This window comes from Glycine max, chromosome 16 (assembly GCF_000004515.6).
Source record: "Glycine max cultivar Williams 82 chromosome 16, Glycine_max_v4.0, whole genome shotgun sequence".
Lineage (NCBI taxonomy): Eukaryota > Viridiplantae > Streptophyta > Magnoliopsida > Fabales > Fabaceae > Glycine > Glycine max.
This window is the reverse complement of record NC_038252.2, coordinates 11,421,412-11,446,564: the sequence shown is the minus strand read 5'-3', so window position 1 is coordinate 11,446,564 and position 25,153 is coordinate 11,421,412. Positions and strand designations below refer to the sequence as shown.

The window sequence follows — 25,153 nt, the reverse complement described above, 5'->3', positions numbered from 1 at the left end:
CTACGGACGAAGCTTAGGTTAAATTAGTCTAAACTTACGAGGGATTGAGGTTTAGTATTTTAGGCTACAACATAGAACACAAAAGCATGATTGATTAGAGAAATATCTTCATATGCATAAGCTTGTTTGTTTGAAAGACCCAACGCTTTTTACCTATTGCTGTCAATTTTTACTTGCATTTATTGTTTTTACCATAGAAGTAGTTTATTTCTGTTTTTAACCATTCTTTATCAATGTTGTTACAACAATGCCTTATTTCTGAATAAAACTCTGTCTAATAAGCAAGTTCCTTGAGTTCGATACTTGGATCACTCCATTTTAATTTTAAATACTTGACGACCCGGTGTGCTTTCTGGCTAATCAGATTTCCCTTGAACATATTTGTATAAAGGAAAATTGGACCAAAAAGTAACTGCAGGGGAAATCCAACAATATACCTCAATGGGTGATATCAAATTCAGCCCTCACCTTCAGGACCTTCTGTTCAACCTCCTTTACCTGCAAGCAAACATTTTGATCTGGCACAAGCTTGTCTTCTACAAATAAATCAAAATCGATCCTCTTATCTTCAAAGCCCATTTCCAGTTTCTTTCTTCCCATGTCAACTATGCAGCTTGCAGTTAACATAAATGGCCTTCCCAAGATTAAGGGAATGTTATTATCTTCACATATATCCATTACAACAAAGTCTGCTGGGAAGATAAAATGTTTTACTTTGACCAAAACATCTTCAATTACTCCATATGGTCTGGTGATGGAATGGTCAGCCAACTGTAAAATCATTTTAGTGGGCATGATTTCCAACTTTCCCAGTCTTCTGCACATGGAGAGTGGCATCAGATTAATACTGGCTCCCAAGTTAATGAGAGCTTTTCCCACTATGACTTCACCTATTGAGCAAGGAATGGTTACACTCCCAGGGTCTTTGTGCTTTGGTGAAAGAATTTTCTGAATCTCAGCACTGCAATTACCCTCCACAACTATATTTTCCTGGTGAATGTACTTGTGCTTCCTTGTCAACATGTCTTTTAAAAACTTGGAGTAGAGTGGCATCTATTGTAGAGCTTCTCCAAAGGGCATTGTTATCTGTAGTTTCTTGAAAATGTCTAGGAATCTCGCCAGGTGGTGTTCCTTATCTTTCTTGGAAGGTACCAAAGGGTATGGAACTTCCTTTCCCTCATCTGAAGTTGTTTCTTTTCTCTTTTCTCTTGCTTTTTCACTCTTACTCTTTTCCTTTTCTTTATTTTTTTCAAATTTTTCTTTTTCTTTTTTCCTTTTTCTTTTTCTCCCTCTATTTCTTTTTCATTGTCTTTTACTTCTTTCCTTCCGACAATTATTGGTTTTTCTCTCCACTGACTCCTCTCATCTTTTACCTCATCATTCTTTTTATCAGTAGTGTCCTTCAAAACAACTTGCTCCCTCAAAGTGGCAATATCCTCATCCTCAGCTACCACAAGCTTCCTGCTTCTTGTCATAACAGCTTTGCATTCTTCTTTGGGATTTTTCTCATTATTTGCTCCAAAGCTGTTGGATGACTTCTCAGCTAACTACTTTGCCAGTTGACCCACCTGGATATCAAGGTTTTTCAGGGATGAATCAATACTCTTATGGTTGGACATGGTCACTTGCATAAACTGAACTAGTGTCTCCTCCAGTTTGGTGGTCCTCTGAAAAATATTTGGCCCTTGTTGAGGTGGCCTGTTGGAAAGTCCACCCTGGTCCTTATTGAATTGATTGCCAGGGTGTGATTTCCGTTGCCCTTGCTGATTGTAGGGACCTTGCTGGAAACCTGAAAATCCTCCTTGGTTGTATCCTTGCCTTTGTTGATTTCCCATGTAATGAACTTCCTGAGTGTGTTCTTCAATGGGAATACAATGGCCTAATTCATGAGCCTCACCACAAATGGTACAACCTGTAACCTGCAAAACCGAAGAATGTGAAGGTTGACTAGTAGACGGTTTAGTTGGCAACTTACCAAGTGTTTCTATTAAGATTTCAAGTTGCTTAGAGAGCAACTTATTTTGTGCCAACAAAGCATTTTGTGATGATAATTCCAATAATTTTTTCTTGGTGGGTTGATGCACTCTATCACGTAGGATAACATGATCACTAGCAGACATATTCTCAATCAATTCAATTGCCTCTTAAGGGGTTTTCAACTTTATCTTCCCTCATGCTGAAGCATCTAACAACTACTTGGCTTGCGATCTCAGCACATCTATAAACATGTTCAATTGAATTGGCTCAGAAAATCCATGAGTGGGAGTCTTTCTTAACAAACCCCGAATTCTCTCCAATGCTTCACTCAAGGACTCATCAGGGAACTGGTGAAATGATGAAATAGCAGCCTTCCCTTCTGCAGTCTTTGACTCGGGGAAGTATTTCTTCAAAAATTTCTCAACAACTTCCTCCCACGTCTTCAAACTGTTACCTTTGAATGAATGGAGCCACTTCTTGGCTTCTCCTGCCAAAGAAAATGAAAATAAATTGAGTCTAATGGCATCGTCTGGCACTCCTGCAATCTTTACAGTGTTACAAATCTCTATGTATGTTGCTAAGTGTGCATAGGGGTCCTCATTTGGTAATCCATGAAATAGGTTCCCCTGTATCAGATGAATCAAAGAATGGGCATAGTTTATATTATGTGCTTGGACTTCTGGCCGCGCAATACTTGTAAAGAATTGCGGCATAGAACTACTGGAGTAATCTTTAAGGGTAACCCTGTGTTGATGTTATTCAGCCATGACAGAGGCTTCTGGTAAATCTGTAGTGGATTCCCTTGATGATGGTGAATAAGATGATGCAGAATCAGAGGATTAAGCTTCTTCTAGAATGGAAGCTATTGTCCTGTCTTGCAACAATTTCCTTCTCCTTTCAGCTCGATTCCTTCTTAAAATGGCTTTAATTTCCAAGTTCAAAGGAACTAAATTACCTGTAGGAGATCTATGCATATAAAACACTAACAAAAACAACGACTATCTAATTCAAGAAGAAAACAAATATAAACAAAAACAAATACTCACAAGTAATAAAAGAATAACAGAAAGACACTTAAAACTAAATTAAACTTTTCCAAATAGAAAGAAGTTCCCCGACAATGATGCCATAAACTTGTTCGACGGCCGGCAAGTGCACCGGATCGCACAAGTAGTATAAAAAGGTAAGTGAATACCGAGTATCGAACTCTCAGGGAACTTTTTTTACTTGGTAAAGTTGTGGTTCAATAAATGAGTGTCTTGGGATGAAAGTTTGGTGTGTGGCATGGACAAATATGTAAACTAAACTATTCAAAAGCGAATCACGTGAGTAGTGGTGTGTGAAGACAGATAGACAACGTGTTGGTCTTCCTACTAGGTGACTAATGTTATTAAGGATGTTCTCTACCTAATAATGTTCATGTGTTCTATGTTGTCTCCTGGACTATTAAACCCCGATGTCTTGTGCATGTTTAGCCTAATCCTAATCAAGCGTCATCCTCATATGTCTCTTGTTGGACTAAACTTAACCAAAACCACATTAAGACATAAAATAACAAAAAATAGGTTACCTTACCCCGATGTCTCATGAAAATATGATAAGCTAGCCCTGTCCTATCAGGTTCTAAGGATCAAACCATTTCCTAATGTTGAGTGACCCTAACTAAGCATGCAGTTGCATGATCAAGGCAAAGACACACTAGAATTAAGTACTGATAGCACAACGAACACATAAAACATCATTAGATAGATATACAAATATTTACATCAAGTACCCCATAGGAAGAACCAACTGAGGATTTTGCTCTCCATAGCAGGGAAGCTTCCTTTACAACAATGAGAAGAGAAGATGAAAGATAGAAGAAATACAAGTAGTAGGGATGTCTCCTCCACCTCTAGAAACCTCACAATCTCTCAAAATCTCATCCAAAACTCCGCAAGATGGCTTCCTCGTCTAGCTCAGCTCTCTCTCAGTCTCTCCACAGCCAAAAACTCTCAAAACTCAACAACCTTTCCAAAATCGAGATTTTAGCTTTAAATAGGAATTCCTGTCGGTGGTCGTGCGCTTAGCGTGCGTAAGTGACTTTTGGCTTAGTGCCAGTCTTCTCGCTTAGCCTAAGGGTTAAAGGCGGTGTGCTTAGCGAGTTCACACTCGCTCAGCGCCTCTGTACAGCTCATCCTTCTTCTAGATTCTTCTGCGCGCTTAGCCGGAGGATGGTGCGCTTAGCGAATGGCTCGCCCAGCGCGTGTCGTGGCTCAGCGAGTTCATAAATTCTGCACTTCACCAATCTTTCCCATTTTGCCTGAAATTGAAAAGGAATGATCATTAAATACACAAAATTGGGATACTAAGTACCTATTACTTAAATTAACAAAAAGTAATTACAATACTACCAAAAACAACTATAAATGGGAGGAGGCATATACAATTTACAATAGTTTCTTACACAAAAGTTAGTCGTATTTACTGACTACCACTTAGCGGATCTACTCTCTAAGCCAAATACAAAATTATGAAATTCCAGAGAAGTTTTTGGGCTTAGCGTGAAGGTACGCACTGGGCGAGTTCTGCAGTTCTGATTGGTCCTGCAACTCTCGCTTAGTGGGCCAAAGCCATGCTTAGCGAATAAATTGCTCCTTGAATGCAGTAGTGGCCCGTGCTTAGCGCATCCTGTAGAAGCAAGCTTCATGATGAATCAAGATTGATTCAAAGAAGTTTTGATGATGACAAAGGTGACGACAAAAAGGTCAAAGATCAAGAACAATTCATGATAACAAAGATGATGATATCAAGAATCAAAGAATGAGTTCAAGATGTTCAAGATTGAATCAAGAACATTTCAAGGTTCAAAGAGAAAATTTGATTTCAAGAATCAAGAATCAAGTTTCAAGATTCAAGTTCCAAGAATCAAGATCAAGATTCAAGAATCAAGAGAAGACTTAATCAAGATAAGTATGAAAAAGTTTTTTTCAAAAACTGAGTAGCACATGGATTTTTCTCAAAACTTGTTTACCAAAGAGTTTTTACTCCCTGGTAATCGATTACCAGATTGTTGTAATCAATTACCAGTAGCAAAATGGTTTTGAAAAAGTTTTCAACTAAATTTACAACGTTCCAATTGATTTCAAAAAGCTATAATCGATTACAATGTTTTGGTAATTAATTACCAGTGTGCTTGAACGTTGAAATTCAAATTCAAATGTGAAGAGTCACATTCTTTCACAAAAAAGCCTTGTGTAGTCGATTACACTGATTTGGTAATCGATTACCAGTGACTGTTTCTGAATAAATCAAAAGATGTAACTCTTCAAATAGTTTTTTACTTTTTCAAATTGGTTTTTAAGTTTTTCTAAAATTCATAACTCTTCTAATGGTTGTCTTGACCAGACATGAAGAGTCTATAAAAGCAAGGCTTTATTTTGCATTTCAATAATCTTGAACACTTATCTTTTACAAACCCTAAATCTCTTTGAACTTCTTCTTCTTTGTGCCAAAAGCTTTCCAAAGTTTTCTGGTTTTCTGAACCTTGAAAACTTGTGCTATTCATCTTTTCATTCTCTTCTCCCTTTGCCAAAAAGAATTCATCAAGGACTAACCGCCTGAATTCTTTTTGTGTCTCTCTTCTCCCTTTTCCAAAAGAACGAAGGACTAACCACCTGAATTCTTTTGTGTCTCCCTTCTCCCTTGTCAAAGAATTCAAAACGACACAGTCTGAGAATTCTTTTGATTCTTCCCTTTCCCTTATACAAAAGTGTTCAAAGGACTAACCGCCTGAGAATTCTTTTGTATCCCCATTCACAAAGTATCAAAGGTTTAACCGCCTGAGATCTTTGTCGTAACACATTGGAGGGTACATCCTTTGTGGTACAAGTAGAGGGTACATCTACTTGGGTTTGACTGAGAACAAGAGAGGGCACATCTCTTGTGGATCAGTTCTAGTGGAGGGTACATCCACTAAGGTTTCAAAGAGAACAAGGGAGGGTACATCCCTTGTGGATCTTTGCTTGTAAAAGGATTTTTACAAGGTTGAAAGAAATCTCAAAGACTGCAGGTCGCTTGGGGACTGGATGTAGGCACGGGTTGTTGCCGAACCAGTACAAAAACTCTTGTGTGTTTGTCTCCTTCTTCCCTACTCTTTTAATTTCCGCTGTGCATTTAATTTCCTCTTTTACTTTCTATTAAGTTTCTCTTCTACTCCTTATTCTCTTAACAACTTAGTAAAAGCCTTAGAAGAGTAATTTTTAATTAGTAAAGGTTTAGGAATAATTAATTCAATCCCCCCTTCTTAATTATTCTAAGGCCACTCGATCCAACACGTCCTTCTCGCTTAGCGCTATTCCAAAAAGAGAAGGGATTGGGCTTAGCAAGAGCACTCACTTAACCCAATTCTCCAAATTAATCAGACAGAGAAGAATAGCGCTTAGCGTATCAACACGCTTAGCGAGACCATACTTGCATGCTTAGCGAGATAACTTGCTTAGCCTAATTCCAAAACTTAAATGGATGGATATTTTATTGGGCTTAGCGCACAGGTCACGAGCTTAGCGGGACCACGCAGCCAATGATCAGGGGTCAATGTGCTTAGCGCGAACAACAGCTCGCTTAGCGCATGAAGAAGATGGTGCTTAGCTTGAGGAGTGCGCTTAGCAAGTGGACAAAAAAAAATTTCAAATTATTTTTTTGTCCACAACTTCACAAAAGCTTTTTAACCCCTTTTCCAATACTAAACATGCTGAATTCAAACAATCACAAGCAATCAAACTTAACGAAATGCAAGAAAAATAGAATTAAAAAGGGTTGGGTTGCCTCCAAGTAAGAGCTATTTTAACGTCATTAGCTTGACACAAAAGTCTTTATCAACCCGGATCAAGCTTGGTTCTCTCCTTCAGAACCTTCTCTCCACTCTCCTTCACCTCTAGACAAACATTCTGGTCCAAAAATTTTCATTCTTCATCAAATAGCTCAAAGCTAATCTTTTGGTCTTCAATTCCCATTTCTAGCTTTTTTTTTCCCGTGTCTACTACACAACTTGCAATAGCCATAAATGGATGTCCCATAATTAAGGGAATATATGTATCTTCCTCTATGTCCATTACCACAAAGTCAACAGGAAAGATAAGGTGTTTGACCCGAACCAAAGCATCTTCTATCACTCCATAAGGTCTAGTGATGGAGCGATCTGCTAACTGTAAAGTCATCCTAGTCAGCATTATCTCCAACTCTCCAATCCTATGGCACATGGAAAGCGGTATCAAATTAATACTAGCTCCTAAATCAATAAGATCCTTGCCAACATAAACTTCACCAATTGAACACGTAATAGTCACACTCCCAGGATCTTTGTGCTTAGGTGGAAGAATCCTCTGAATTACAACACTGCAGTTTCCTTCCACAATGATGTTTTCATTGTGAATGTACTTATTCTTCCGTGTGAGCATATCTTTTAAAAACTTAGAGTACAGCGGCATTTGTTGAAGAGCTTCTCCAAAGGGCATAGTAATCTCCAATTTCTTGAAGATATCAAGGAAACGAGCCAGATGTCGTTCCTTGTCTTTCTTTGTTGGTACCAATGGATATGGCACCTCCTCCCTTTTGCTCGGACTTGCCTCCTTTCTCTTTTCTCTAGCCAACTCACTCTTGGTCTTTTTCTTCTCTTCATTTCTCTCATTCTCTTTTTCTTTTTCATTTTTTTTCATTTTCATTTTCTTTCTCTCTTTCTTTTTCTTTTTCTTTCTTTTCCTTCTCATTTATTTCTTTTTCACTCGCTATTATTGGTATCTCCTTCTGCTGATCATCTTCTGCTTCCACTTCTTCCTCAGTCTCACTCAAAGGTTCCACCACTGGGTCAATTTCTGGTTCAGTCACCAGTTATTTTTTTCTTCACCTATCCTCTTCTCACCTTCACTCATGCTCACCATTTTGCTTCTAGTCATAACATCCTTGCACTCCTCTTTCGGATTCTTCTCTGTGTTGGCTCCAAAGCTACTTGACGGTCGGTCTACCAGTTGTTTTGCCAATTGTCCCACCTGGACTTCTAGATTCTTGATGGTTGACTCTGTGCTCTTTTGATTGGACATGGAGACTTGCATGAACTGAGCAAGAGTCTCTTCCAGATTCATCGTTCTGTCATAGAGACTAGGCCCTTGTTGTTGTGGTCTGTTAGATGGCCCACTCTGGTCTTTATTGAATTGATTACCAGGGTGAGTTCTCCATTGTCCCTGTTGCTGATTATATTGCTGGCCATGTTGAAATCCAAAATATCCACCTGCATTAAAGTTTGGTCTTGGCTGGTTCCCCATGTAGTTCACTTCATGTGTTGTATCTTTTGTGGGAATGCAGCAGCCAGAATCATGTGCTCCACCACATATAACACAACCTGCAACCTATAAAACAGAAGAGGGTGAAGGTTGTCCAGCATGTAATTGAGTTAGCAACTTACTTAGTGTTTAAGTTAAAGCTTCAAGTTGCTTGGATAACAACTTGTTTTGGGCCAACAAAGCGTCCTGTGATGAAAGCTCCAGCAGGCTTCTTTTGGTTGGGATGTGTGCTCTATCATGCAAGATTGCATGGTCACTAGCAGCCATATTCTCAATCAATTCCATGGCTTCTTTAGGGGTCTTCAATTTTATTTTTCCCTCTACAGAAGCATCTAAAAGCTGCTTGGATTATGGCCTTAACCCGTCAATGAAAATATTGAGTTGGATTGGTTCTGAAAATCCATGAGTAGGCGTCTTTCTTAGTAACCCACGAAATCTCTCCAAAGCCTCACTCAAGGACTCGTCTAGAAATTGATGAAAGGATGAGATGGCAGCTTTTCCTTCAGCAGTCTTGGACTCTAGGAAGTATTTCTTCAAGAATTTTTCAACCACTTCTCCCAAGTCTTAAGACTGTTACCATTAAATGAATGGAACCATCTTTTTGCCTCTCTAGACAAAGAAAATGAAAACAAGCTCAATATAACAGCATCCTGAGGCACACCAGCCAGTCTGACAGTGTTGCAAATCTCAATATAAGTGGCTAGATGTGCATACAGGTCTTCATTTGGTAGACCATAAAACAAATTGTTCTGAATCAACTGAATTAATGAATGTGGATAGGTTATATTGTGTACTTGAACCTCCGGCCGCGCAATGCTAGTAAAGAACTACGGCATAGATGTACTTGAGTAATCTTCCAGGGTCACTCGTCGAGGTTGCTCTTCAGCCATGACTTTGGCTTCAAATTCTATTGTTTGAGATTCCCTGGATGTAGGTGAATTAGAAGATGATGACTCAGAAAAGTGACCCTCTTCAAGGATTGCTGCTACTGTTCTGTTGTGCAAAAGCTTTCTTTTTCTCTCTGCGTTGTTTCTTCTGAAGGTTGCTTCAATTTCTAAATCCAATGGACCCAATTCACCCGCAGAAGATCTACGCATGCAAACACTAACAGGAACAACAATTAACCAATTCAAGAAGAAAATAAATTCTGAACTAAACAAATACTAACAAAAAAAAATTAATAAATCAAAGAATAATGAATTAATGCCTTCAAATTGAACTAAACTTTCCAAATGGAAAAAGTTCCCCAGCAACGGCGTCATCAAGTAAATAACTAAAACAGTGTGAACCGAGTATCGAACTCAGGGAACTTGTTCATTTGGTAAAGGTTTGTTCAATAAGCAAGCATTTGCAAACAGAAATCATGATTGTGACTGAAAGTAAAAGTATGTTCTATTATAATTACAAAGCAATAAACATGAGCAAGCAAGTGTGAAAACATATATCTAAAGGTGTTGGGTCCTCTTACTGAGCAAATTGATGCAATTAAGGATGTTTCTCTAATTAAAGATGTTTTTGTGTTCTATGCTGAAGGCTTAAGTACTAAACACCGATGTCTCGTGAGTTTAGCCTAATTCTAATTCAACTTCGTTCGCAGATGTGTCTTGTTGAACTTAGCTTAATTGAACAACTTTATGATCACAACATAATAAAAACTAAATTACCGCACTTCGTGTCCAGACATACGGTAACCTAATCCTGCTCTATCAAGTTCTAAGGAGACAATACATCTTTCAATGCTAAAATTCCTAACAGTACACACATATGGGTGATCAAGCCACAAGCATGCAATAATAAAGTACTGATAGAAACAATGAACACATAAAACAACCTTAATTAGATAGGGAAAGAGTTTACATCAATTACTAAGTAAGAATCCCCAACTAAGGATTTAGCCTTCCATAGCAAGGAAGCTCTTTTTACAATGAAGAAGAGGAATTAAGAGAAATTGTTTGCTTACAAAGGAGTGGGGATGTCTTATTCACCTCTAGAAATCTCACAATCACTTAAAAACTCACAAATCTTCCTAAAAGATCAAAACTTAGCTTCTTTGCTCTATTCTTTGCTTCTGTGTATTTCACTCTTCAAGCTTTGACGGCTATTCAACGCTCTCCCTCTCTTTTCTGCTATTCCAGGCTTAAAAAGGGCTCACTGATGACGCGCTGAGAGTGTGCCTGCGTGAAATATTCCCTTCCAGATTCCTCCTACCCGCTAAGCACGTTGATGCCTCGCTTAGTAGATGACACTCACTAAGAGCATTGAGCTTGCTTAGTGAGACATCAACTTTAGCACTTCTTCAAAATAACTCCTTTTTGCCTGAAATTGAAGAGAAATTGACATTAATTCCATACACATGGCTTCTACTAAGCACAGATAAAAACAACGCAAAATTTATTTACAATCCTACAAAAAGAACCATAAATTGGGGAAAATATATACATTTTGTAAAAGTTTTCTATACAAAAGTTAGTCGTATAAGATGACTAACACAATACTGTAAGATAAGGTAGTGTCGTGAAGGAGGAAGAACTCCTGCTAAAAGCAACTCACAAACAAGTGATTAGGATAACTTATAATGCTACGAGGCATGCGATGGAGTTTATACACTTTAGCAAGGAATAATGCACCTAAGGAAGTCACATTTACCCAAGCTAGCAACTAAAAAATGAAATACTTTGGAAGCCTATCAACAAGAACCATTATTGTTGACTTTCCTTGAGCTGAAGGTAAATGGATGATGAAGTCTATTGACACATCCTCTCTTACTTTAGCAAGGAATAATGGACCTAAGGAAGTTGAGTACTTATGTTGCTGGCAGATGTGGCAGCAACGCACATAATCTTTGACATCTTGAGTCATACGAGGCTAAGAAAATACCAATGTCAATCTAGTAAGAGTTTCTCAAACACCAAAATGTCCTCCTATTGGTGTAACATGAAATTCATGTAATGATGAAGAATGAAGCCCAACTTCTAGTGGCACAAAGAGGCCATCCTTGTAAAGAAAAATACCCTGACGAATGGAAAACTGACTAGAGGTCGAGTTTGTACCAAATTTTTACATCAACACATGCTTCATAGGGTGAGCCTCATAAAAAGTATGAAGCTGGGCCATGATGAAAGGTTAACATAAGGAGGCTTCCTTGAACAAGGCTTCAGATGGGTCATCAATCCTGGACAATGCCTCCACTACAACTTTGGCACATCCAGGTGTCTATATGATTTCATGATCAAAGCCCAGGAGTTTAGTCAACCATTTTTTTTTGCATCGATGTTTGAATGGTTTGAGCAAGAGCTCACAAGCTTTGTTGGTCAGTGTAGATGTGAAAATGCCTTTCAAGAAGGTAGTGACACCATTTCTTCACCATAAATGTTATTTCAAACATCTCGCGCTCATAAGTAGATGCAGAACGCATGTAGTGTCCCATCTTTTTGCTATAAAAAACAAGGGGGTGACTAGCTTGAGACAACACTGCCCCAATAGCCACACTAGAAGCGTTTTGTTGTCATCAAAGGGAAGATTCAAATCTTTCAAAACCATCACAGGAAGAGTGGTCATGCCCCAATAGAGGACCTATGAAGCTCGTCTAAAAGCTCATCTACTGTCAGAATGGGGAAACAGTCTTTAACAGCCAACACATTGAGGGCTCTGTAGTCGATACAAAAATGCCACGACCCATCCTTCTTGTGAAACAAAAGGATAAGAGATGAAAATGGATATCTACTAGGTCGTATGAGATCGCTTTGAAGCATCTCATCAATCATCTTTGTCATCCTTGTCGTTGATATTAGGGATATTGATATGGTCAAATGTTGACTAGTTTAGGATAAGGAATAAAAGGAACATTATGATCCTAGATATGATATAGAGGAAGGTCCTTGGGTATATCAAACCCAATCGCAAACTAAGTAAGAATCGAAATAATCTCCTGGGGAAAAGAATGAAAGTCCCTACCAACAGAGGATAGCTCATCAGCAAGGCTCGAATAGCAGACATCCGACCATGTCATGGTATGAATAAATTGAATAGTATCAATGAAAATGAAAAGAGAAAAGTTGTTAATAGGCTGCAGAGCGATAGAGATAGAAGTATTACCAATAAGGGTGACTAATAAACTGTTGTGAGTGAACTAAATGGAAGGAACAATCTAATCAAACAAAACTGCATGCAATGTCTGTAACCATTGCACTCCGAGCATGAGGTTAGCACCATGGATTGGAAATATATAAAAGGAAATGTGAAAAATCTAGTTAGCCATAGTCAGTGGCATATTATAACAACATCCACTACACAAAATGGATTCACATTTCCTACCACAGAAAATGGTTTAATGGCCACTATGGGAAGACCGAGGAACTCAACAACGTGTGGTTACTTGTGTGAATTCTTGGAGTTGATTGGAACCATAGCCTCTCTTTCGCAGACGGCATCGGTGATACGCAAGGTATGTAGAGAATGAAGTCCTTTCAAAAAACAGACATTGCTAGTAATTAGTTAACATCAATTTTCAAAAACCGATGCTATTAGTAATTAGTTAACATTAATTTTCAAAAACCGATGTTGTCAAATGCATGAGAAACATCAGTTTTTAAATAAAACCAATGCTGGCTCTTTTTTAATACGAAACGAAACCACTCACTCTTTTATGTTGGTGGTAAGGTGCTTGCTACTATACCATGGATTCCCATTCCTTTGTTCTCACCTCAATGATGTCATTGTCATCAATGGCGAAATGTCCGTGTTTCTCGCAAAACCCTAGAGCGGAGAATCTGGGCACGGTGGAGCATCGATTGGAGGTGTTTCTCTCCCTCTTGGACATGTGTTCTCTCCCCCTCAATCTCTCATTCGAAAGGCTCTTTCAACCTGTTCTCTTCGAGAGGCTTCCTCTTCCTCTTTCTGCATTTCCCTAAGTGTGTGTATGTATATACTCTCAAGTATGCACATAAATACATAGGTATGTATATCTCTGTCGAGTTTCCTTGTTCTTCTTCCTTCGCCATCAATTCGCTAAATCCTTAGCTCTCCTGTTCTTTGATCCAATCATGGCCTTGCTAGTCAACAATGCTAATGGCTCTGCCAATGGTCTTCTCGGAAAAGCCAAGAAGCTTATTTCGATACTGACCATGGGATTGGTTAGTTTTCACTTTTTTTACCGACTCCGCTCTTAATCCATTTCGTTATTTACTAACTTTTCCTTGAATTTCTATCACGGCTTCAATAAATTCGAACCTAACTCTGCGCTTTTTCTCCTTCCATTATAACAAGGTGTAACAAGGCGTAAAAACTGAGGTAGAATATGAGAATTGACTTGTGAAATAGGATTTTTATTTCTTGAAATATTTTAGATTGGAGATGTCAGATGAGAATCGATCATAAAGATTTCTTATATTGATATCTGGATTGTGACTTTTCATTGGTTTTTGAAAGTTAGATTTTGGTTTATTTGTTTCATTAGTGAAATAGGAATGACATTTTTGTGATTTTGCAAATGATAGCATGTGCATTCTTATGTCTTTTGAAATTCCAGATGTGTATGTTTTGGGTTTGACAACCACTTTTGGTAATACAACAACCGAACTTTGAATACTCAAATACTTTTCTTTTGGTATATGTTTATTTTCAAAATTTCCATTATAGTTCTGTTTGGATAAACTTCACCGTGAATTTTTATTGTAAGTTAAAATCAACTTATGCTCCTTAGTTCTTGGAAAAGTTACATGAAATGAGTTTTTATGAAAACTAAATGCAAAAGTTAATTTTAGTTTACAACAAAAGTACATTTCATTTTATCTTCTTATTTTCGTTTCCTATGAGTGCTTACAAAGAAGTTTATTAAAATAGACTAAAAAATTTGATGTTTGTGGAAATGTGATCTTGTTTGTGTTTTTAATTTGCAAAAAGGATAGTGTGAGATGGCAGGCCATGAAAATATTCCAGTTGCACAGGGAAGCCATGAGCCATTGAAGGTAACTATTTTAATGTGTAGATTTAGCTTCTCTAATGTTGATTCGGTCAATTTAGGTTTTAATTGGATGTGGGCTTTGTTTTCCGCTACATCCAATTGAACTCGGCCAGATCTGATTTCTCTCTTTTGTTTTTTTCTGTTCTCATATATTAATTATTTGTTTTCAGCAAAAGGGTGGAAAGCCTCGTGTCATGATAAAGACGGACTAGGGAACACATTTCTACCCCCACTAAAGGTGAGAAAATTGAGAAAAGTGCTAGTGAATTTTTGGCGGAGAAAGTCTCTGAATATCCTGATGAAGTAATCTGCGCTAGCACTTGGAGCACTAACAAATTTGGCTTTGGTAAGTTGTACATTGCTGACTTGTACTCTATGGTCCCGCCCTTCATAACTTCAAAATTGTAGTTGCCTACGATTGTTGATTTGACAGTGTCACTTCCATTATTAGGCAATCAAAAGAGATTCTTCCTTTGCAAGCAAAGTGAAGAGAATAGTTATACTTGGTGGTGCATTCTTTGCCTTGGGGAATGTGAATCTTACTACAGAAGCAAATGTAGGTGGTGATTTCTGTTTGTTGTGTTTCTTGGAATAGGTAAAATGATACGGACTAACTTTCTTTGGGCCTTTCCATTTATATTTTGTAAGCTTTTCATATCTTTGAAAAGATATGCAAACTTACAAATTAATCCAATATTGAGCTCCTTGACTTTATGACTTTGCCTTTTATTTTTCTTTTTCCCGAAGATGACATTAAAAATATGTATAACACTAATTTATTTATCAACGAATGCAATTATGTACATAAGTAATATTAATTTATCGGTTTACAATTTACGCACTAAGTAATATAGCTTGCAATTATTTTACTTAACTAATATTGAAAGATTTTCTCTTGGTTGTGGGTGGGGAGCAGCAATTAATGGCCGTAAGTGCTTGTTTTGGTGTTAAAACAATTTATGCAGTAACTAAGCTCATGTCCCTGATGACCAAGATAGTCTGCTATTATTGCATGAAGTCAATGTCACTAACTGGATTTGTTTCGGCATGAAGTAGAAGGCAACATAAAAAGATTGTATACATGTAAATAGTTATATAAGGCTGGGTTGTTGTTGTTATTGTGTGGCATGGCTTTGTATATTCATTGGCAGAACCACAACTATGCGGTTGACCCTGCCACACTGCCAGAAGGAGTGGAGGTTACTCATAGGAACCTTAATGACGGAAGTTGTGCTGGCCTTGCATTCCCTGCTCAAAGAATAATGTCTCTTCAATACCACCTAAGGCATCCCCAGGACCCCATGATTCTGATTGCGGTATGAGATACAAACTTAATGCCACATTAATTATTTCAGTCAACTTAATAAATAATGTTATCTGTTCTTTATCCAGCTTTTAGGGAGTTTGTAGAATTAATGAAGCAAGAGAAAAACAAGAAATTCGAACCCCAAATATAAATAGTGTCTAGTTTGGATGCGTAATGCTTGAAGCTGACACACTAGGAGGAATTGAAATTAGCTAAAACTTTAGGCTTATAGTTAAGTCCTGATCGATTGTCTCATCTCACAAGCTTTCAATTCTTCAACTTCAGGGACAAGAGCAAGCATAGCATGCCTTCGAAGTATCCATGTGCTATTTTTAAGATCCAATCCATTGTTACCGTCCAATTCTGGACCTATTAAATTGTTTTTATCATGATGACACCTGACCTAGGAAGTGATAGTTTATTACTTTAAAAACTGCCAATTACAATTTATTTATGAGCCATTTCATCCGATTCACTTGATCAAGTGATACAACTAACAGGCAAACCAGAATGTAGAATGTTCTTTACTATTCTACATTGTTGACATGCAAGTATTTATATTCATCATTTGAAAGGTTAACTATGTTGTGAATAATGTAATTGAACTTGAACTTCAAGGGGGCCCAAAACATGTTAAGTACGCTGTAGTTGGAGGGCTTTCAGATCAGATTCGGCAACTTAGGGAATCGATTGAATTACCTTTAACAAATCCTGAGTTTTTTCTCAGGGTTGGAATTGGAATGAAACTCCCCAAGGTATGGATGTTCTGAAATATTTTATATGAATGTTTTGATAAAGGAAAAATTACTGAATATGTTTCTCAATGGGTGTTCTTCTTTATGGACCCCTTGGAACTGGGAACACATTACTATTAGCAAAACCAATTTCCTACAACGTAGAAGCTATATTCTTGAAGGTTCAACTCTTGTCTTTGTGCTGTGTGAAAAAAGTGCTTGATGATGGTGTTCTAATAAAACAAAATACTTCTTTCCTACTTTTCATGATTGGAGCGTTCGGAAATAGAGGAACCTAATTGAGCTATTAAAAATAATGCATTTGTCATTATTACAATTGGATCTTTCTCTCACTACTAAAAAAATAGTTTTTTTACGATGCACCTTCTAAGACAGTTCCCAAAATCTCGTTGTCATATATAAGGCGGTGACAATTTCATAAATATGTGGTGTTTCAATGAAGACTGTTTTACAAACCCGTCTTTATTTATTACGGTCAATGACGGTCTTACGCCGAAACTGTCATTGTGTATTCACATTTTGCCAACTTTTTACCACATGCGTGATATCTTTTTTCATTTGTTTTCTTCTTTCTTGTAGCATATGGAAGACACTCTGTTCATCTTTCTCTCTCTCGACTGGGAAGATGTCATTGGTTTGGAGGAGCAGCAGCGACACCACCTCTAGAGGCTCCACATGAAGGGATTGCTCTGGAAGCCACCGCCTGAGGAGGAGGACTCATCGTCGCCACTGTCGTCCTCCGCCCTCAAATCTGTTGTCTTACCGCTCTCTCACGACAGGGAAGTCTCTGTCGATGAAAACTGTCTATTCACAGAGTCACTGAAGGCAATGGGCGGCGAGAACATTGACACGTAAAAATATACAACAAGGAAAGAATAGTAGGTGCGTTGAACAAGGTTGGGATTGCGACACACAACAAATAAGGATGGAGGTGCTAGATCAAATAGCGTAGGGTTTAAGAGGGGAAAGGATATGGCCCTTCTTATCATGCATACTAGACACCTACTATGAGGGCCTGGTCCTTCTGCATCTTCCCAAAATGGTTGTCAACATCATTAAGCTCCTCAAGGATTTTGATTCTATCGTTAGAGATGTCAGCATCAACATGGTTTCTCTTCTCACCTCCAAATTGGGTCGAGAAGGAGAAGGTGTTTGTTTTGCTGGTAAGGCCCATCTTCAAGGCTCTCGACGAACAGAATAAGCACATCATGTCTGGCTCTACTCCCTGTTTGGTTAGGATAGTCAACAACACACACCATCTTCCTGCTTGTTATATATAGGTCTATTAGTCAACAAGCTCTTACTTGATTTTTCCAAATAAAACATTATTTTAACATGAGATCAGTGTCCATTGTTTTAACATTTAACATTAGCAAAGAAAATGTTTTTTCATCATTAATTGGGTCTTATTCACTAAAACCCTCTATTGCATTTGGCAGAACTAGTTTCTGAGAATAGCAGAATGGAAACTTGGGAAACTTCTGGAGACCAAATTGAGTTCAATTCTCAAAGGTAAATTACTTGCTTTTTTTACGAGTCTTTAATCATTTGAGTGACCTTTGCTTTTTTTTTTGGGTAGTTTGGGTGATGCTAATAGCAATGCTCTAATTTTGCCAGCTAAGAGGATGAGGAAAAGGAAAGGGAAGGAACAGGTAGGGACAATTAAACATGTTTATTTGTTCATTCAATTTGCATGTTCACAAATTTTGTTTGATCAAAGTTTTGTTGACTTAGGAAAATGGAAAAGTCAAATCAAATAAGAAACAAAAGTTGTGCAAACCTCAAAAAAGGAAGATGAAGAAGTTAGAGGTTTGTTGGGTGGCCAAAAGGGGAATTCTTTTTATTATCTTCTCTTTTGTAGTTCAATTTAGTCTTAATTTGTTTGGTACCCTTTGTTTATGTAGGATGACAAAGAGAAGTAACTTCTGTTGGAAAAAAGCCATTAAAGTATGTCAATAACTTATAATCCAATTATAGTTTCTGCTTTAATGCTATTTTTTGTGGAAAACATTAAGTTGTTGACCGAAGTTTGAATTTTTATTTTTATTTTATTTTATTTCAGTGAAAACACACTTCTAGAGTATGCATATCCTCTTTTGTCGTCTTCATGCAATATAAATCGGGTTTGTATTGCTGAAACATTGATAGTTTTATGGAAAAATTATTTAGTGTTGAGACTATTTGTTTATTGGTGCCATCATGCATTTGTAGGATAAGACTATGAAGAAAAAGCGTAGAAGGGATATTCATCTATTAAAAGAAGGATTGGAGGGTATTATTGGTGTTACTCAATCATGCAGAGTGGCAACTAAGCGTGTGGCATATGAGCTTGGTCTTCATCTAGGGAAGGAGGTTGGTTTTCAAGTTAGATATGACAAGAAGATTGGAGAAAGTTGTTCTATCTTGTCTATGACTGATAGAATTTTGCTTCAAGAAGTTCAGGTTAATATATTCCACATCTCACTTTAGATTGGAAACCGAAAATTGATTTATTATAAATTTACCTCTTTCATTTGTTTGCACCATGTTTATTGTGATCAATAGTTGCAAGTATCATTCTTATCAGCAAAGCAGTGTTGCTATTATTTGTTATTGTTGTGATGATGACTTTGTGCTATATTAGGATGATGCTTTGATGTAATTGTGCCTTCTTATATTTTATTGAGGCATTATTTTGTCTTGATTCCTTATAAGGCTCACGAGAGGAGGTTGAACACAAACATTCTAATTAGGATGCTCTCACGTGTAATTAAAAATCGCCAAATGGTAAGTGTTAAAGTGATTTCTTTTACAAAGGAAATATTTTAATATATACCTGTGGCATTTTAATAAGGATGGTATTTTATTTTGCTATTATGACACCTTGCACTTATAAGTGCCACCTTGCAAGTACAAGATTTGACTTCTGGAAATTTATTCCATACTCCTCCACCATTGATAGAAGTTCCTACAAGGCAATTTCCAGTAACAACTTGAAGGCTAGGTGTGTCCATGTTTAAAATCTGTTAGAAAATACATGTCAGCCCCCCTTAAAAGTATTATGAAGAGAGAAGCATTGGGTCAAAAAAGGGTGGCAAATATTTTAAGCAAGTTAAAGAGCAGGCTGATTGATAGCACTGCTATGCTAAGAATGGTGTGGAAGGAGAATCCAAGGGAATTATTTTCAAAAAATTTGGATTGGTTTCATGATGTAGCTCCATATAGAGCTTGTAGGCCTTGGATCTTCTTCATCAATGGAGTCCTTTGTTTCTTGAAGATCAATGGCAATAGAATGAAGAAGGAGGAAAGCTGATTGGAGATGCCACTTTAAGGAGAAGATGAGTGAAGAACATGCTCACCACCATAAGAAGTCATGCATAAGAGCTTGAAGGTAGGAGAAGATGAATGGAGGGAGAGGGAGAGCGAGGGGACGAAATTTATGCCTCAAATGAGGTTTGAACTTTGAATTCTAATTTCTCAAATGATCAAAGTTGAAAAAATGCACACACAAGGCCTCTATTTATAGCCTAAGTGTCACCATAAAATTGGAGGGAAATTCAAATTTCACTTGAATGTGAATTTGAATTTGTGGAGCCAAATTTGAAGCCAAAATTTCACAAATTTTGATTAGTGAATTTCAGCTATGGTTCAGCCCATTAATCTAAGATGAAGTCCAAGATTCTCCACTAAGGGTGCTTAGGTGTCATGAGGCATGTAAACCATGAAGGACATGCACAAAGTGTGATTATACGATGTGACAATGGGGTGTAGCAAGCAAATGCTCACCTCCCTCTTAGGTTGGTCCAAAATTTAATTGGATTAGGCTTTTCCCAGTTCAATTAAATTTCTCTCCCAACAAACACATCAAATAGTGCACTTAATGCATGTGAAATTACAAAACTACCCCTAATATAAGAATTAGTCTAGGTGCCCTAAAATACAAGGGTTGAAAAATCCTACATTACTAGGGTACCCCTCCTGACACTATGAAGCCCTAAATACAAGATCTAAAAATAATGAAACTCCAATCTAATATGTACAAAGATAAGTGGGCTCATACTTAGCCCATGGGCCCAAAATCTACCCTAAGGCTCATGAGAATCCTAGGGTTTTCCCCTGCATCTTTGACTCTTCTATCCAATGCCCTTGGGGGGTAGGATTGCATCATTTCAGCAGAGTTTTCACAAGCACTTTGAAGAGTTACAGTTACAAATGCTTAATGAACTACTTATGGAGAAACAAGAACGACCTCTACATAAAAGTTCTAAAAAAAAAAGGAAAATCTAAATCACTACGATAATTGCTCAACAATGAAGGTAAAACATACATTTTTCAATTGTTTGTGCAATCTAAGTTACTAATGTATTTCCTATATTGACAAAAATTCAGTCAAATATATTTGATATAGTTTTTAGATATATTTTTAAAATTAAGCAATTTTGTTGTTCCACTGGTTTCTTTTTTTCTTAAAACTTTTATATTCTTATTTTTATTCAAAATATTTACAAATTAAATTAGTTATATTGTTTTAAATTTTTTTTCTATGTAAAACTTAGACAATAACTTTGACCCAAAATAAAAAATCTCGAAATTATTTACTTTAAAATATTAATTTCACTTTTTACCAATTTCATCAAATTTTCAGTTCTATAAAAATTTGTTACTTCTATAGCAAATGTGAATTCTTTTTTAGTGTTTTTAGTATAGAAACAAACAAGCATTATATATCTTGATGTTGTGGTAAAAATTGCTATTGCGAACTGCAATTTAAAACCATGGTTGTAGCTAAGCTGTGAACCCACAAAAAATATTCCCCAAATCATTCTAAAATGTAGTCTAGAGGACAACAACACCATGAGGAGAAGAATAAGCTTGTCTTGACCCCATTTTTAGAAAACAACCATTGCCATGAGATTATTTTGATGTGGGCCATGCATGCCAAGAATTCTATAGAGTCACTTTTGAAGATGATCTGATTTCTTAGATTCCATAAACACCAGACAGTGACATGCCAAAAAATAAATATGAGCCTTTTGACTCTACGTACTCTTACAAATCCCCCCATCCATATGAACAGGGATTTGGCATCATTAGGGAGGACAACAGAGACTCCTAACCATGCCAACACAACATACCATATTTTTGAGTTGAAACTACAATTAACAAAAAGGTGGTTTTTATCCTCAACTTTTGTTTTTTTGCACAACTTTCTGTCCTCAAGTTGCTTATTGCAAAAGACACATGAATGAGTAGATTATCAAATTTCGGGTCTCTCTTGTGTAACTGATGCCCAATAAGTAGTCTATCAAACAATAACCCCTAAGAAAAAATAAGAACTTTGGATGCAATGACCCTTGGCCAAAATATCTTCAAAGAAAACCGAGAATTCGTCTCCCATTTTCTATAGTCGATTGAATTGTATTTTATTTCTTGTGTAACTATGGCTAGAATTTTGATTCTCTCTAGCAAACAACATATGCATTTTAACTTGATAGTATACACTAACCCGACTTTTGAAGAGAGTTTTATTTGTTGTTAAAGTCTTTTTGGGTAATCAACGTTCCCTCAAACAAAATTACCCACACCAATAAAAGATTGTGAGAACACAACAAAGGTTACACTGCAGGAAAAATAATAATAAACACAAGAATTGTCTCAAAAGTATTTCACTATCACAAAATGATTACAAGATTCTAACCCACTATAAATTGTGTATCACTCTACAAACCCAAGTACCCCACTCAATAGTTACAAGAAAGGATAACACTCTCACAAAAAGACACTTTTCTCTCAACAAAATGACTTTGTTTCACAATCTCTCTTCTCACACATTCTCTCTTCATATGTGTTTTTTTCACTATTTCTCTTCTCTTTTTATAGTGAAGATTGTTACCAAATATAATAAATAAGTTCTCTTGGAAGTTGAAACAAAAACAACTTTTAATGCATCCATTCAAATAGGCTTCATCTTGTAAAATGCAATCTTTCACTTTGCATTTAAACCACCTAAATCTTAGTGGTAAAAATTCAATTCCCACTATGCATTAAATGCACCTTATCTTTTGGCTGGAAATTCTACATGTCTCTCTTTCTTCTTTTTTTTGGTTAAATCCTTCTAGTTTTTTTCTTAATTAAATAAATTCTATCCTGAATACGATGTTTCCCACTTCACAATTATTCTCTTGACAAAGTTTTTTTCTTTTTTTACTGAAACATTTTACAAAGTTGAAGCTTAAATGATTCAAGTTTCTTGATGGAGTAATATATATATATATATATATATATATATATATATATATATATATATATATATATATATATATATACACTAAATCCCTAAACTTATTGAGACCAATACATTTATTTTTTTGATTATAAAAATCTTATTTTTTAGTCTCTAAAATTACCAGGTGATGGTTATATCTTACTCCTCAAAACTACAAAAGTAAGAATTCAAATAATTGATGCATAATAATTCAATGAACTAAAACAGCATTTTTGTAACTTTGGAAACAAGATTGACTTCAGTTTATCATTTTAGGAACAATTATAATTATAATTACTTGAGTATAATTGCCCGTGTAAATGTCAATTTAAATGTCTTCAACTCTAATGGCAACCTTGGATAATATAAGGCCAGACTTATTACTAAGGGCTTTACTTAGAAAGATGACATATATTTTAAGAGGAGGAGTCAAGTTACTCCAAGAGTAACTTTAAAAAACTTATTCCTCATTCTCAACCTTTATACTCTTAAAATCTAATTGTCAGTCATTAGATTTTAAGAAAATGAATGATGAGGACGAGAAGTAACTCCAAAAGAGTTATTCTTAGAGTAACTTGATCACTCTTCATATTATAAAGAGGTTTTTATTAGTCTCACTCTCACAAAAGGATTCTTCTAGGATTATCATGCCACTGATGCCCATTATGACTGGGAGGACATGTATTTGACAAAACCATATGTCCAACCATTATACTCTCAATCGAGTTGAGACTATCAGTGGCGCGTCAAGGTTATCTTGTCATTCAACGATGTAAACTATAAATCAACATTAGTCATGTGGATATTTCAAACCAAATAACACCCTCAAGGTTAAAGTCATACTTTAACTAATTCATGGAATTTTTGGTTAAGCTCAACAACATCTTTCATCTAGAAATGTATGTGCATTCATGAGGCGTGATCATATAGAATGCATATAGCTTTACTTCAAGTCTTACACGTACAATCACATCACTTCATCCATATCTCATACACCTAGGCATCATGCATCATAACAATCTCAATACTTGCATGAACTTCAATATCATCATTCACGCATATACATAGTTGTCAATCATATCATTTCATGAATGTTACTTATTCAAAAGCATGCAAGCATACTAGGTCTCAAGACTTTATACATATCATAACAATCATAAAATGAATCTAAACATGGTTCAAGGCATCAACATGACAACACATTCATACATTTCAAGAAATAGTAATCACATAAGATATGAGCATGAAAAACAATTACATAGCTTGCCTAACTTCTAATTGGGCTAGAAATTACTATTTTCCAAGCGGTCGAGCTTAGCGCAACACTACATGCTTAGCCCACTTTGATTGTCCAGAATCTGGTGGGTCAGGCTTAGCGCGCCTATCACATGCTTATCTTAGAGGATCTTCGAGCTTAGCAAGCATAGGTGATGCTTACCTTACAAGAAAAAAATACTCAAAACTTACTCTTTGAATGTCCCCTCGCTTAGCATGCATGTCACATGCTTAGTGCGCCAATCCAAGGGTCCTACACTTGTATTGTTGAGGTTGGAGTTAAGTGTATGCTACAATGGTCCTTATCTAAGAGCAATGGATGGGAGAATGGATTTAATGGTGGGTAGAAAGGCGTACATGTCAATTTTTTACTAGAAATTATACATTTAACATTGCTAGGTTAACATCGGTTTTCGACAAAACCGATGTTAACACAAACGCAGTGGCATACTTGTAATTAAGACTAGTTTATTAACATCGGTTTTGTCAAAACCGATGTTAACATAGCATCATTAACATAAGTTTTTATAGAACCAATGTTAACATTGGTTTTTATAGAACCGATGTTAACATGACATAGCTAACATTGGTTTTATGAAAACCGATGTTAACAGGGCTATGTTAACATTGGTTTGTTAAAAAAACTGATGTTAACTAGGATATGTTAACATCATTTTTTTTAAAAAAAAAAACAATGTTGTAGTTTTAATTAAACTTGCAAACTAAAAATCCTTTCATTTCGCACTCAGTCTCTTGCAAACCCTCCCTCACAAACCCTCCCTCACAAACCCCCTTGCTGAGTCTCGTAAAGCCACCCTCAAGCCGTCGTCGCCACCGTCATCACTGCCATTGCAGGCAAAACCCCAAAACCCTTTCTCCCTTTGTTCGTCATTGCTCAGTACCCTCTGGCCCGTCGTCTCCTCCTCACCGTGCCACTCAACTTGCCATTAAGTGCCGCAAACCACTCCATGAGTTCATGTGAATGCTGCAAACTGCAAACCTACAACTATGCTACTCCACGAGTTCATGTGACTGCCGCAAACCGCAAACTTGCAACTACGCTACTCCACAAGTTCGTGTTTGTCACTTCCGCGATTTAGGTACGTGGGTGCTCAAACCTTTATCTTGCTCAAACCTTTCTCCCTTTAGAATGTTAAAATCAGGTCCATGAGTTCGTTTTGTTGCTGGATTAGTGAGTTCATAGGGAGGGAAATGTTGTGAACATAAAAGTTGTCCAGTGGGTTCGCGAGTTTGTTGTTCCTTTTGCCACTTTTGATTTTGTAAGTTTTTTATCATTTTCTCTTCAAATTTTGATAG

At 36.7% G+C, this 25,153-nt stretch overlaps 1 protein-coding gene and 1 pseudogene across 1 annotated transcript; one reads left to right on the top strand and one right to left on the bottom strand.

The window, feature by feature from the left end:
- Positions 1–6,920: 6,920 nt before the first annotated feature.
- LOC102663772 (uncharacterized) lies at positions 6,921–7,445 on the bottom strand. Its single transcript, XM_006599774.1, has one exon. It carries the CDS (start codon positions 7,443–7,445, stop codon positions 6,921–6,923), a length of 525 nt encoding a protein of 174 aa, XP_006599837.1.
- Positions 7,446–13,336: 5,891 nt separating this feature from the next.
- LOC100778943 (uridine nucleosidase 1-like) lies at positions 13,337–16,983 on the top strand (annotated as a pseudogene).
- Positions 16,984–25,153: the final 8,170 nt, after the last annotated feature.